General features: G+C 39.2%; 1 protein-coding gene across 1 annotated transcript; it reads right to left on the bottom strand.

Moving 5' to 3' along the window:
- Positions 1 to 1,670: 1,670 nt before the first annotated feature.
- LOC140593522 (apolipoprotein L3-like) lies at positions 1,671 to 5,971 on the bottom strand. The gene is made up of 7 exons (XM_072718446.1): positions 5,901 to 5,971; positions 5,477 to 5,514; positions 4,691 to 4,768; positions 4,273 to 4,316; positions 3,390 to 3,414; positions 3,218 to 3,257; positions 1,671 to 2,808 (listed from the first exon to the last, which is right to left on the bottom strand). Exons 3-7 carry the CDS (start codon positions 4,707 to 4,709, stop codon positions 1,947 to 1,949), a joined length of 990 nt encoding a protein of 329 aa, XP_072574547.1. The 5' UTR covers positions 4,710 to 4,768; positions 5,477 to 5,514; positions 5,901 to 5,971; the 3' UTR covers positions 1,671 to 1,946.
- Positions 5,972 to 15,625: the final 9,654 nt, after the last annotated feature.

Here is a 15,625-nt window from a genome sequence, read left to right as displayed (position 1 = left end):
CAAGAGCAATCCTTTTGGAGCTGTGTGCTAAACTGGGGCCAGGATTACAAAGGCAGACAATGAGGAATTGCGCCAGAATTCCCTTCCCTACTGGTGGGCATGCCCTTTTACTGAGCACAAAGCAATAAAGTGTCCCAACTTCCCACAATATTGGCACGCCTTGGTGGACATTCGCCGCTGATGCTTAGCCGGTGATAAACAAGCCTGGTCAAACTGCATGTTCTCAGAGGCCGACTCCCTAGGAGAAAGTGTATAATTGACGGAATGTGGAAGTCTGTCTCTTCCTCACTGATGGTCAAGATTAGGGGTGAAACAGTTTCACAGAAAACCACAATAAAATTCCTGATGGTTAGTATTACCATTTCAAATTTTAATTATCTTTAAAACCATGGTTGATTGCCATGCTTTGAAATACTCACATTAAATAGCATTAACCAAAGTTAGCAACAGGTGTTCCAGACCCACAGGTGATGCATGAACATGGGATTCTTTAGTGTCAGTGAATACATGGTGGAAGGCAGTTACAGCACTCCAGAGACGTTTCAGCCTTATAAGAGGACTAAGTCTGAAGTGTGGTGATATTTTGGTTTTTAATCTTCGTGACCACTACCACCCACTTCATTATAGTGAATGCAAAGTTAACTTTTACATCGATGCATGATGCTGGAACATCTGAATAGAGTAAAGTGTCTGTCTAACTGGCTTATAGCATGTCAATAATGTAAACTGAATTTTTAGTGCTACCTACCCTTGTAAAGGCACCACATGTTGTCTGTGGTGTAGTGGAGCCAGCGCTCTCTTTGCCTGATCCTCAAAACTAGCTGAATGCCCATCTGCTAGCGATGGCCATATGATGTACCATGAACCATTTGCCCACTCGATGATGCTCTTTGTTTGCTTTGGGACAGGGATCACTATCTAGTGGGGTAAAAAAAAATACAGCAAATTGAAATCTGATAGTTCTCAATTTTTCTTCTTGGGGGAGGGGGGGGTGGGTTTGCATCTCTGTCACCTTTTTCACCTCTGACCCATGTGGAATGTGTGGGATTTTGAGGTCGCAGTGTTTTAGAGTTTGGCATGTTAATGCACATGTGTGATTTCCCCCTTTATAGTGTTGGTGTTTAGCCCCAGTTTTTTGGTATAATTTATAAAGTATAATTGCCTATTGACCCATGGACATGCATATTATCTAGAGCACTTCAGAGTATAAAAAAGCTGGTGGCAATGTAACCCCATTTCTCAACAATAACAATAGGGCTTTGGCTAGTTCAATTTTTGTTGTTACATCGGCATTAAATTTCCAAAGGAAAAGTTTAATTTTTCTTTAGATTGTTCTGGATGTATTTGTATTCTCTCACACTCATCGCTAACTTTTATACTGCACAAATTTACATTTGACATTTGGAACCCACAGAACTCATTTTTATTGCTGCTTGTATATTTACATTTAGAATCTAGTGAAAGGATCATTGTCAAAACAATATGGCAATTTGGTCCTGAATATGTACCATCTGTCCCTAAAAAGCAAAAAAAAGATCAAAATGCTCAGTTTCAGAAAACACTTTTTGTGGTGCTGATTTCTGATACAACAGAAATGAAAACTACTCAAAATGAAACTACATCAAAATGAATCCAAAAACAGTGTTTATGACAGCTTATGCATAATGCTGTTTTGGGAAACAAATCATTTTATTGAAAGCAAATTCAGAACGTGAGGATAGTGCAGTCCAGTACTTTTGTATTAGCTTCATTTTCATTTTCTTACGTTTATTTCAGAATTTGGTCATCTGGTTATGTATGACTTTTTGCATTCATTTATTTACAAATTAAGAGGAACAAGAAATATCACTACAATACAATCTACAACAAAATATTTGTAATGTATGCTAAGAATGTCATTGTGGCCTATATTATATTTAAGCATTAAAGAGTGCACAATGAATTGATTATTGAGCTCTCTGTGCCCCACATTCATTAAGTATCTTCATCACTTCTCTCAGCTCATTCAGACCATCCTCTAATTTCCTTGCTGTCTCTCTGATCACTGCTATGAACTCAACTGCAGCAGACTTTTTCTCCTTTGGCGATTTAGTACTATTTTCCCTCATGTTGTGGATCTCTTTGGCATCATTAGCGATGAAATACACATCCAGAGCGACGAAGAGTCCAGAGAGCACCCCGGTGAAGACTCCCGCCACCTGCACAGCTCTAGATGCTTGAGCAGCTACCTTGCCCAAGTTGGCTACCTGAACCAGCCGAACTACTTCAGGCACACTCACAGCCAGACCCCTGCCCAGCCGGGATCCAACCTGCATCATATTGTCGACATTCTGGGGGGGTCCCCCCTCAGTTTTTTTCTTGACGGATTTCAGCTTTTGCAGATTCTCTATGTTTCCACTGAGCTCTCTCAGGCATTCAGTGATGGGCTGCATCAAGTCTTCATAGTCCCTTATAAGTTTTTCAAAGTTCTTGCGATCCATTGACTCATTAACCATCTTGGTGATGTTGGAGACACCACTAGTCACCCCTCCGGCAGTAGCTATGCCAAGTCCCACCCCAGTCACAATCAGAGAAGCTCCAAAGGTGAAGGGGGCCAGGACTAATCCAACCACAGAGGTGACCCCTCCGATTGCACTGACCACCCCTCCTGTCAAGCTGCCCACTGTGGTCCCAAAGTGCACACGCTCCAGACCATCTGCAACCTCTCTCAGATCTTTGACTCTCTGCTCAAAGATGCCAACATAGGACTTAAATAAAGTTAGGAACAAGGAAATGCCTTTTTCGATCTGATTTTCTATTTCAAATGACCTGTGGGAAGGAAACGAGAGGCAATGAACATACAAATTGTGCTTTTATAAATACATCAGATATTCTTAATATAATTCATATCATATGGTATCCGATATCTCTAATGTCACTACACACAGAAGGGCAACACGAAGCTGGACAGAAATTTGAACCCACAAATTTGTCTGTCTTGAAGTCAAGTTAGTTTTAATTTCATATGCATGCATGTATTTTATCATTTATTTCTAAATGTTTATGTGTTTTACATATTTTCCCATGACACTGGCCAGGATAAGTGGTAAGAATATTGATTGGATTTAAGGTATTTGGGTGATAGACGGATTTTAGATATTGGGATATATTTTTCCCATCACATTTTAATTTAAATGTGATTTTTATTTTCAGGGCCAAATTTAAGCACTTATCTTACTCCACATATGCAAATCCCACATCCACCCAGTCATCATAGCCTGAAACAGGAAAAATATATATAAAAAACACTGCAAATTTTCAATATCTAGTCATTTAACCCCAGTATAACATGATTACTAGGCCTGTTTGGACATAGTAAACATGATTTCAGGTTAGCAATTTTCTATTACCTTTAACTTGTATTTCATTAATCTCCTAAAGAAGACAAAGACAAATAATTAGGCATGATGTTTCTTACAATAAAATTATAGATACAGGTGAACCTGACTTAAGATATTATGAGTGTTTTTGAAAACAGTTTCAAATTACTAATGATTTAAAATCAAAATAAGGACCCCATAAAAAACCAAAAAAGAACATAAAAAAGTAAATTAACAGCATTTTAAAATAGAAAAATGGTAACAATAGACTTGTACATCATGAAGTAAGGATTAATAAAGGTAATTAAATGATTTCCCTATTTAGTCTTGTTTAAGTTTCCTGTGTGGCAATAAAAACGTCTTGTATGCAACAGATAGTGCAGACATCAGGAGTTAGAATGAATGTCCTAAGCATTGGAAAGTTGAGTGAACACCTATAAATGAAAATTCTTTGTAACATGGAAAGAGTATGTAACAGTGCATGTCTGACATACTATTCACTGATTGTGTGTTGATAGCATTCTAAGCTGTCCTTTAACTAGTGTTAGAGGACCATACTTTGATGAATCAAAGATACTGAAATTGAGAACATACTGTAAATTTATTTGTTAGCAAAGAATATTCAATGTATTTTTAGTAAACGTTAAGTAGGTAACAAGTGTAGAAAATCTCTGTGTGCAAAAACTTTTGACTGGTAGTGTATATTAGAAAAACCTTTGGAGAAGCAGAGAACTAATAATAAGAATGGACTGAGGGAATGTGATTTTGCTAACTAATAAAACACGCAACTCTCCAATCCCAGGACATCCGAGTACCACAAAGTAGAGGCTGCTGAGCATGGCAAACAGAATCTCACTAATACAAATAACATCATTCATTATGTTAAAGTTCATTTTAGTGATTAAACACTTACGGCTTGAATGCATGGAGCAGTGGTGCCCTCCGAACTCGCCATTGCTGAAAAGTAGAAGGATCCTGTGAGAGTTCATAACAGAAACTGAAAGGCACAACAATCATGTGACCAGCATTACCTTTGATCAGTACAGTATTTTTCTGTTCTAGTTTTCCCTGTTGTTTGCTCAAGTATTTTTTCCCGGAAGCCCGGCACTGTACACATTCTCTACCTAAGCTTAAATTCGTCTACTATAAACAAAAATATCAACTGTCCCAATTGTACTTCTAATATAATAACATACATTTTTCTACATAAAAGGTCTAACTGCTTGTGAGTCATTTGCATGTATATATGAAGGCTATAACCTTGTTGCTACAACTTACCCCGTTCAAAAGTTACACTAGCTCTGGTGGAGCTTCTCAGATAGTTCACTTGCCTTTATGTTTGTTTTCCATCCTAGGTGGCTGCCACAGGTAAAAAAAATCTTGGGAGACTGATATACAAGAACAGTCACCTTGGGGGAATGCAGGAAAAATATATATACATGAGAGGGGGTTAAGTTGGAGGTGGCAGTTCCTTTAGGGCAGTTTTCCTCCAATATTCTGTATGAGAGAGGTCCACTATTCCAGTGTTGCTTTGTTACCTAGCTGTGTTTTATTTCATGGCCTTTAGTTGCATTTGACTGTATTTAATCAGTTGTTTTATGTGTTATCTGTGAAATCACTTGTCTTATGAATAAAGGCCATTAGAAACATTAAATATGGTGCCTGAGCACAGTTACAGACTCAGCATGCACAAGCAATGGGTTTTGCTCTGTCCACAAATCAAGAGCAGACTTATTCCTTTGTTAACCAGTGCTCAGTGTCCCGTCCCTTGTCCTGCTTTAGAGAATACACACTTCTGGGGACAAAGGAGGCAGGGGTGCATAAACACTGAAGTTAAACTGCCTTCTGCATAGACCAGAATCTCAGTGGATCCTCAGAACACAATAGCACCATAAAAATACTCTTGAGATGCAGAGAACTAACGACAAGAACGATGTGACTTTGTTAACTAATAAATACGCAAGTATGAATCATTAATCCCAGGTCTTCTGAGTACCTGTCCATTACTGTTCCGTTGGCAGGATAGTCTCACAAAGTAGAGGCTGGTGAGCATGGCAAACATAATCTCACAAATACAAATAACATAATTAAGTTAATTTTAATGATTATGTACTTACGACTTCAATGTGTGGAGCAATGGTGTCCTCCAAGGATCCTGTGAGAATCCATGACAGAAACTGAAAGGTACGACTACTCCAGCACTACCTTTGTTCAGTACAGTTTTTCCTATTCTTGTTTTCCATGTTGTTTGCAATTCTTTTTCCCCTGGAAGCCCAGCACTGTATCCTTAAGACAGCACAGAATTCTCCACCTGGGCTTGGGATTTCTCTACTATAAATATAAGTATGTCAACTCTCCTAAGTGTATTTCTAGTAAACTAGCATATTTTTAATTTATGATAGAGTCCTTCATATGTACACTGACAAGCATGAATATATGATATGGATATATAGATGGTATAACCTTTTTGCTACAGATTACCGCTGTTGAAAACATCAAGTTACACTAACTCTGGTGGACACTCTCCGATGGTTCACTTGCCTTTGTGGTTCTTTTCCTTGCTAGGTAGTACAGACCTTGACGTGAGGTGTGTTCCTCCCTTCAGGTAGAAATGACGTTCCTTGTGTTATGTAAGCACCTGTAATAGAGGGTATGCATTGACGTTACGTCCCCGCCGGGACACGCCCTCATCAACTGACCGAAGGAGCACTGGACCATAGACATTGATATGTGGCCAAGAATCAGGTTTTCTGAGATTTATATGCACCTGATTTTGATGCTGAGGAAACAAACAAAACTAAGCCTGAAGCATACTGTACAAAAGACTTTTGTAGAAACTTTTAAAGTTATCTGGTGGTCTAAACTTGCTTTGTGGAGTAGCCTCTTATAAGGAAAACTGTGTTTGTCTTGGCTAGCTAACACTATTTAACCTTTCATCACTTTGATACGGTGCATCATTATTCTTATGACCCTGTCTAGGGGAAAGAGCCGTAATAGATGTGGGGGGGGTAATGGCAGTGATAGTATTCAGACAGAAGTGATAATACAATAATATGATAATGATAGAGTACAAATAGAATAGAATAGAATAGAATAGACCTTTATTGTCATTGTAATTAAAAAAAAAAAACAACAACAAATGACCATTTAGCAGCTCTAGGATTGTCAGCATAGAAATGACATAAATACAACAAACATAAATAAGAACACTGTGAGGTAGTATGTACTGAAGTACTACTGCAAAATTATAATAACATAAAGTGCAAGTGAAAATAAGAGTGACAGGGAGTAATGAACTTTCAGTTCTTCGGGTAGGGATTATGCCTGTGGAAAGAAGCTGCTTTTTAATCTGTTAGTTTTGGTCCTAATTGTTCTTTATCTTTTTCCAGAGGGCAATGTAGAGAAAAGGTGATGTCCAGGGTGGGTGGAGTCCTTTGAAATGCAGCTGGCTTTCTTTTGAAGTCAGCCAATGTAAACGTCTCTGAGGGAGGGTACAAACAGAGTAATAGTGCCGATGGCGCGGCCCGCCACCCTCACTGCCCGTTGCAGGTCCTTCCTGTTCTCTTCTGTGCAGCTGGTGAACCATACCATGCACTAGTAGGTCAGGAGGCTCTCTATTGTTCACCAGTAGAAGTTGCTCTGCAGGTGATAAATTTGACTATAGTGTTGGTAACATGTATAGGGAAGCAGTCGTGGGTAAAGAGGGAGTAGAGGAGGCTGCTGAGGACACACCTTTGTGGTGTAACAGTGTTCAGGATGAGTGGATGATGTGACATCTCCCATCCTGACATTCTGGGGTCTATTGCTCAGGAAGTCCAGTATCCATGTACTGAGTGTACTGCCTAAGCCCAGATTACTCAGTTTTTGAACCAGTTTGTGGGAGATGACTGTATTAAAAGTCAAGCTGAAATCCACAAACAATATTCTTACATAGATGTTTTCCTGGTCCAAGTGTGTAAGGGCAGTGCGGAGAGCTGTGATAGCTGCATCTTCTGTTGATCTGTTTGCTCGATATGCAAACTGGACCCAGGCCAAAATAACAAGCAGGAACCTCACCAAGGCCAAAATAATAAACAAAAACCCAGCCCAACTAAAACAATTCCCCATCTAACTTACCTACTCAAAACCAAGGTGCAACAAAACGCAAACACTTCCCTTGCTCCCTGACTAATAAAAACATAACCAAACACACTCAAACACAAATGGCAGTTACTTCCTACTGTCACCCCCCTTAGATCTGCCTCTCCTCTTTCTTCCCTGGGGGGTATTCCAGAAAGCAGGTTATGTGACATACCCGGGTAAGTTTAAGGGTAAGTTAGTGGATAACCTCAACTTTCGGTTCCAAAAACGGAGGTTAACTTTCTGAGTATGTACGTAACCATAGCAGCTTACTGTCTGAAGATAACCTGCTACTGAGCAGGTTATGTTCCAGGGTCAGTTTGTTGCAGAAGGTTACTGAGCATGGCGTGCCCTTTTGATGACGATCCTGTGGACGTGGAGGCACAAATTATACAAGGTTTTTTTCGCCGGGAGAGAGTTATAAGACTGCGTATTGATGTCTTTTCATTTCCTAATGATTATTTGAAAATTCTCATTACTTTTTTCCACTAACTATAGGTAATCATTACAGGACAGTACAATGCTGGTTACCACTGGTTGCCCTCAGATGGGGTGAGGGGAGGTGGTGGTGGGCCTCCGCCAGTTAGACGGGCTTCAGCCTTTTTTCTATTAGCTACATGACAGAAAGAATATACTAAATCGTGTTTAATAAATAGTTCAGTGATCGTGTAATCAAATATTACCTTTTTGCAGAATGTTTTTGTGTTTCATTTTGACTTGGCTCAAAGTTATTCTGGCTACAGAAGGATTACACCTTATTAAATAAGAAACCATATATTCCTAGTCGATACACATTGTTATTTTAACCTAAAGAAACGAATGGCAGGACAAGTAAATGCTTTCATAGTGATTTAACAGTCAAAAGGATGCGGAAGCGGTGTTTAATTATTTTGCATTATAATAAAAGGGGAGGCGATGTCAAATTTGCAATTTAATACACACGCGTTTACTCTGTCCGTTATTTTTTGCCAAGCCAACTCTTTCTTTAGCCGATGCAGTCGTATTGCTTTTTTTTCATTATTATTGGCTTGAATTCTTCATATGCGTGCATTAAAACGTCCAACTTCGCCTCTGTGAAGTATGCCGCTCTCTTCTTTTCACTTTGATTTTCCATTTTGACTCGTGAAATCGGCGATCAGTTGAAAACGTCTTTATGTATGCACGGTGCACGCGCATTAACTCTGGGTAACCAATAGGAGGTTGATTGAACTTACTCTTCTCAGGTGTTTTGGAACCGACATACTCATGGTATGCGGGTTTGGGGTATATCAACCCAGAGGTTATGATTTACCAAATGGTAAGTTAACCAAGCTTTCTGGAATACCCCCCAGATCTGTCATTGATGTAATATCCCCATGTTGCCTGTGCTTTGCCTTCCTTTGTCTTCCCCTGTGATTCTGTTTATTTGCTGTTTTGCCCCCATTTTTAGTTTAATAAAGTCCATTTTGCATGTATATATCCCACTCCCAAGTGCAAACGAAACATAGCTTCTACAACTCAGCTTTTTCTGTTTTTCTTCATTTCAGTTTTAATGTTTGACTTTTGGTAAACAGCTTTTCAGTTAAAATATTATTTAAAAAAACACATTTCACTACACGCGCATCATGGCGGTTCGGCATGGTGCAGACGGAAAGGTGATGATCCTCATGTGACTCTGAGGCAAAGGAGTTTATTAATAAACAGAACTGAACACCAAAAGGGGAAACCACAAAATAAAGGGACTGCAAGGGGTCAAAACAAAAACAGGAAAAACAAGGATTAACAATATTGTTGTGCCCAAATTTCACTGCCTGCCCTAAATCCACTCCACTCCCCTTTATGTGAACAGTACTTGCACATTAATGCTGTTTAAAGGTTGCCAGTTCACATAATATCCTTTATTCACTACTTTATTACAGTGATGGGATGAGTTGAAGTAGTTCCATCTAGACATTCAATAGTATAACCGAAACCTGTAATATTTAGACAATTATATTTGGGTGATTCCGCTGAATCAGTGCCATGTGCATGTTATAAATCTACAATTACCTACATTTCATTTTTTCATCTTTCAACACTGAATCTAATAACACATATTTAACTAGTGGTCAATAACAGACAACTTGGTTGTATTTTTGAAGGTTTTTAAGTGGAAAATGGTTGCATTTTTTTCAGTCCTGCTGCCAAAACCTCATACATCTGTTTAAATGTAATTTGAAGATCATAACAACTAGTTCTTGTGTTCCTCTCAGTAAAGTGCAACCTTTTTAAAGAAATGATTGGTTACATGTGAGGAAAAAAAAAGGTTGTTGTGGGTTGCCTGTATTGGTGTATGCTAATTGATTTGAGTGGTGTAGCTGTTCTTGTAAATGTGAGCCCCAAATAAAAACCAGTACTGTCATGCTATGCAAATATACATCCAGCACCATTGGTCTACAGGGGAGTGGGTGGTACCAGGTGCTGCACAGAGAATATCACAACTGTCCTAATACCTTTCCACATATATGTTAATCATCCAAGGGCAGGACTGGAAATCAAATATACCCCCACATCTTTAAAATATAAAACACACTGGAGACGTGTTCTGTACATCTCCAATATGGTATGGGTCCACACCATTCAGTGTTATCTTTCACACTTTACAGCAGGGGTGCCCAACTCCAGTCCTGGAGGGCCTGTGTAGCTTAGATCTTTCCCAAGGAGTTGAATCAGGTGTGTTAAATGAGGGGAAACCCAAAAATGTGCAGGGGTCTGGCCCTCTAGGACTGGAGTTGGGCACCCCTGCTTCACAGTGTGCCTTGAGTGTTGTTTTTACAGTGTTAATCTTTATTAACTCTAATAGTGTTCAATTTTACACCATAGGGCAGGGGTCTCCAACTCCGGTCCTGGATAGCTACCGTCCAGTAGGTTTTCTATCATACCCAGCTTCTGATGAGCCACACCTGTTCTTAGGTAAATACCAGGAACAGGTGTGGCTCATCAGAAGCCAAGTGGGACAGAAAACCTACTGGATAGTAGCTCTCCAGGACCGGAGTTGGAGACCCCTGCTCCAGATCCTTTCACCCTGGAAGGGTTCAGTACCTTTTTTCGACCATGAGATGGCGACATTGCATCACTGTTACCCATCTTGCGCAAAAAGCACCCATGGGATTTCATGGGCAGTGCCTGTTCAGAAGCTATAAAAGCACCGCAAAAGTCAATCGATCAAGTAAAAACTGTGTTGTACAAAAGAGATTAAATTTTATTTTTTTAAAAAACATAAGCATTTTCAAATGGCATAAGCATTTTCAAATGGCATCAAATTGATTTCATATTCGCTCACTTACATTTTGTCCAGACTACCTTAAATCCGACAAGTTACCCGGATAAGCCAGTAACCCCCCGCTTCGTAGTACAGGCCACTGGTCCAATGAAAACAAAGGGGAGTGTTTATAAAGAAAAGCTGGAGACTGGCGCCAAATCCGACGGCTTTTTTTTTTTCCACTCTGGTGAAATAATAGAGAAATTCAAACCAGAAGAGGTGACCGACGCAAATATGGAGTGGGCGACAACAGAAGTTGAGGATGATGCGAAGGTGGAAAGTGGACATTCCACTTCAAGCGAAGAGGATGCGGAAGAATTAACTTACACATCAAGGGACGGACAAATATGTTGGTCCTCAAGACCAGTCTCAGAACGCAAAGCAGGCAGGCTGCCTGCGGAATTTGTCATGAAGTCCACTCCAGGGCCAACGAGGTTTTGTCGCTCTAGAGTACATGATGTACTCTCGGTTTTTGAATTATTTATTCCAACCACAGTGGAAGACATAATAATTAAGTTTACTAATATCGAAGGCCAAAGGAAGCATGGCACCCAGTGGAGGAAAACAGATCGGGATGAGATCCGATGCTATCTCGGACTTCTGTTGCTGGCTGGGATGTTTCGATCCAAGGACGAAGCTCTCGAGTGTCTTTGGGACCATGACATCGGAAGACCCATCTTCGCGGCAGCGATGTCCTTGGACAGGTATCGAGCACTCACGGCAGCACTCTGCTTTGACGATCGGGAGACTCGACCGGCCCGCAGAGCATTAGACAAGCTGACCCTCATAAGGGACATTTGGGAGACGTGGTTGGAAAGGCTTCCCATGATGTTTATACCTGGTGGAGAAGTCACAGTGGATGAGCACCTGATCCCCTTCAGAGGTAACTAATTCATGGTCTTTGTTACTTACTATTTCAAGCATAATCGACCGATCTAACGCAGTCGCTTCGTTTTAGTCCTACGGTCCTGCACCGCGGTCTTACACGCAGTTTAGAACTGTCCCTGCAGTGCTGGGTTATTTACCCCGGTTAAGTTAGCCTCATATCCGATATTCAGTTTTCTTGCTTTAATAACTTTTAACCGAAGTAAGGTGGGGCGTTTTTAATGACAAAATTGTGATGTCCAGTACACAGACAACGATGGACACCGATTATTTTTGCGCTTCAAACCATTTCGTGATTTGTGCAAAATCGTGTTAATAGCTAATTTAATAGGCCCTGTCAGGTGTAATGACATTGTGGTTTATCATTTTGGGCTCATGGCGACTGTTGCACACCCCTTTGTTTCCCAGATTGCTTTACGTACGAATTTTAATTAATTTTTGAATGTTCGAATTTAACCATGATAGTGGCAACAGAATAAATACCCCCGAGATATTGCGCAATAGCTGCTGCCACAGAGGTTAGGTATGTCACAAAAAATTTCAAAGTTGTTGGATTTAAGTTGTTGGATTTAAAAATAGCACCAGAAGAAAGGGCTTGATAAGACCTTTCCAATGATACCAAGAACTTCTTTCTGTGATGAATGGCAAGAAAGTTATAGGATATTTTGTAACGCCAATTAAGGCTTATTAACGTCCACTTAGTAACAGATAAAACAATGGAGAACCATACTTGACTTTGTGACCTGTTTATGGTGTTCAGAAAAATGAGCATAACTCTGTTATTGTTTATCAGATTTTAATAAACTAGGTATCATTAGAAAGCTTATTCCTTGCCTAGCAGTCTCAGATACACTGAGAATAAAACAAATAATTATTTAATTTATTTGTCTGTCAATTAATACTCACCGGAGAATGTATGTAGTGAATAATACAAAGAATGTCTTTTCAAAGAGTCCACAGCATCAAATTAAAAAGTACTTTGTGTTATCATTATAATCCATTCAATAATAATACATTTGAAAAGCATTGTCCATAGTAAAGTATCAAAAGGTACAGGTAAATATGCAGTATGTGCCCGTAAAGAACTGTCTGATCTCCGGGAGTTGAAGAAAAGAAGTCTTTGAGATGCTGCCTTGCTATGCCAGCCCGTGCTGGTTGTGGAGGATTAAGTTCTCTTCATGTTAAAGGTAACTGTGGTATCTACTCCATTTTATTACAAGAATATATATTCATAAACACATATAACCTCATTTAAAAGCCTTCACATCATTTTAAAGCTGTAAATTCCATGCTGAAAATCATGCTATTTTCGGCTCTTGCTGCACTGTTCACCACAACATGACCGGCTCTAGCGGCGGATCCAAAAAAGTGAACTGCTGATCGATACATTTTGCTCAAAATACGCCTAAATACAATAAACTAACTAAGAAATATAATTATCATAGTTTGAAGAATAATTCTGCTTACCTTTATTGTCCCAACGAAGGTTTTAACGAGTGAAATTTTCGGTAAGATCGGGAGGAAATTTCGAAGTTATCAGAAAGTCAGATTACCGTGTTTTGAATGGAAATCCCCAGATGAAGGTGTGTTTTACGTTATCAGAACGGGTTACCCTAATAGACACAAAAATAACACAACAAAAAGGCAAAAACTATTGGGATACCCTGGTACTCTGGGGAATGGCGACCAAATTGAAAACGAGGCTGCCTGCCAAAGCCCCTATGGTGCAGAGCTGGTGATAGTGACATACCTACAGAGGTGGCTCATAGTAGGATTTGTTGGTTTGTGTTCCATGTAGAAGTTTTGCCCTAAACATGGATGTGCATGTCCATTTTCAGTTGTGGTGGGTTTCTGAATATGGGCTTTGGAAAATCAAGCATAATAAAAAAAATAAATATTAAATGAGCAAATTGATTTGATTTGTTCTATCACAACTTGTGATCTAAAAGCAATGAGGTAGCCACACATAATATCTGCTCTATAGAAATACACTCCCATAGCCACTAGGGGAGCTCTCACCTTCTTTCAGTCCTGCTAAATTATGTTGTGCAGTCTAACAAATGGCTCTTGAGCCATGAAAAATAATGTAGTGAATTACTATATTCTCAAATTACTTTTTGTAGTTTTGTGAGCAACACCATTTATTAAACAAATCTACATTGGCAGAGTGAAGAATTAAAAATGAAAATAAACTATTATTTAAGAAATATTCATTGGAACAACAAACTGTGGAAAACTGTGAATTTACAATATTTTCCTTGAGACTTGAAGGAAGAGTCTGTTAACGGAAAATGTGCCGGTAATTTTCTTTACAGTGTACATATTGACAGTTAAATTGATAACACAAATTAATCCATAAATAAGTTGTAAAATGTGATTTAGGCAGTTCACCGTGGAACAAAGCAAATGTACCGCAGGTGAATTGGTTAATTATGTGTTTCGTCTCATTTAATACATTAGCATTACGCATTTATCCATTGAACAAAAAAAGAAAACAATAATTAAGCAAGCATTTGAATCATGGCTTCTTATATACAAACATAATTACACTGCTTATAAAAATTTATTAATTTTTTTAATACAAAAGGGTTAACAATAACATTCTATTAATCTTCCAGCTGATCAATTGAGAGGGCCATTTGCTCATATAGTCTGAATTTTTAACTAAATATACACCTTTAAAAATAAAGGTTCAAGTTAGAACCAAATGTGGTTCTTCACAGTGATGCCATAGGGGAACCTTCTTTGGTTCTACAAAGACCCTTTTACCCACTGGTTCTTTGCAGAGCCATTTATCATGAAGTTCTTTAAAGAACCTTATTAGGATCTTAAATGGAGAACCTTTAGGTTCCACAAAGAACCTTTTGTCTAAGGGTTTTCTGAAGAACCTGTTCAATTTGGTGATTTAGAAAACCACTACAGGGTCTTAGACATTTTCATCAAGGAGCCTTTACTGGATTCATGAGGAACCTTTCATGAAAGGTTCTTTTAATATCTAGAATTGTTTTTAGATAACCAACCCAGCCAACACATCCATGTGGGGCCTGCATGGGATGCACTTGGGCTGACATGGGAAACCCAAGTGGGGCCCAGTCAATTTTGTCCGCAGTTTCCATGGTGGCCCCACATGGGTTAGCCCACATAGGGTAAATGATGGGCCCTTGATGGGCTCCATATACACTGAAAAAAAGAACATGTTGGATTTACTTAATTCAATAGTGGACAGTGGTTGCACACGGCTGTTTTGCTTTGGCAGCAACTTGAACAATTGAGTTAAAGTATTAATCTTTAGTAACACTAATAGTGTTCAATTTACACCATAGGGTAAGTCAATGAGTCTCCACCTCCAAACATATGCCTCATTTTAATATGCGCACAAGTCATGAGAATCAGAAGGGCCAGCCCAGATTTGTTCCACTGAACCTCAGATGCGGACTAAATACACAAGACCAGGCGAAATAACAGGAAACAGGTGATCACAATCGGGGTAGTACACATAGGTATTGAGGGGGCGTAGCACACACAAGGATCGGACGAGCAGGTCATGACATCTACCTACTATAAAAAATGTAACATATATTTATGTATAAAAAAAATTGAGTATTCTTTAAAATTATTTATTACTATTATTATTAATAATTTCCCTTTGGGATAAATAGAGTATTTTTGAATTGAACTGGGATTTTAAGTTCCTTCACCTTTCTATTTCTCAGCTCACTTTTCGGAGGGAAGTTAATGTCGTAGTTTTTAAGAACAGTTCGCAAATGCCGCTCCACATTTCCCTTCTTCGGAATACCAATGGTACACTGACTGATGAGGCAAATGCACTTCGAATATGACATGGTGAAATAAAACAGTCCTCCTCCCATTCCTTATGGAAGTGGTCGGTTTTTGGCTTCTTACTTGGTCCAGCTCCCCCATTCATTTTTATACCCTTTCTTAAGTTTAGTAGAAATAAATTGGAGGCTAACTAGGCGACTCG

This window comes from Paramormyrops kingsleyae, chromosome 12 (genome assembly GCF_048594095.1).
Source record: "Paramormyrops kingsleyae isolate MSU_618 chromosome 12, PKINGS_0.4, whole genome shotgun sequence".
Classification (NCBI taxonomy): Eukaryota; Metazoa; Chordata; class Actinopteri; order Osteoglossiformes; family Mormyridae; genus Paramormyrops; species Paramormyrops kingsleyae.
This window is presented reverse-complemented; position numbering and strand designations above follow the sequence as displayed.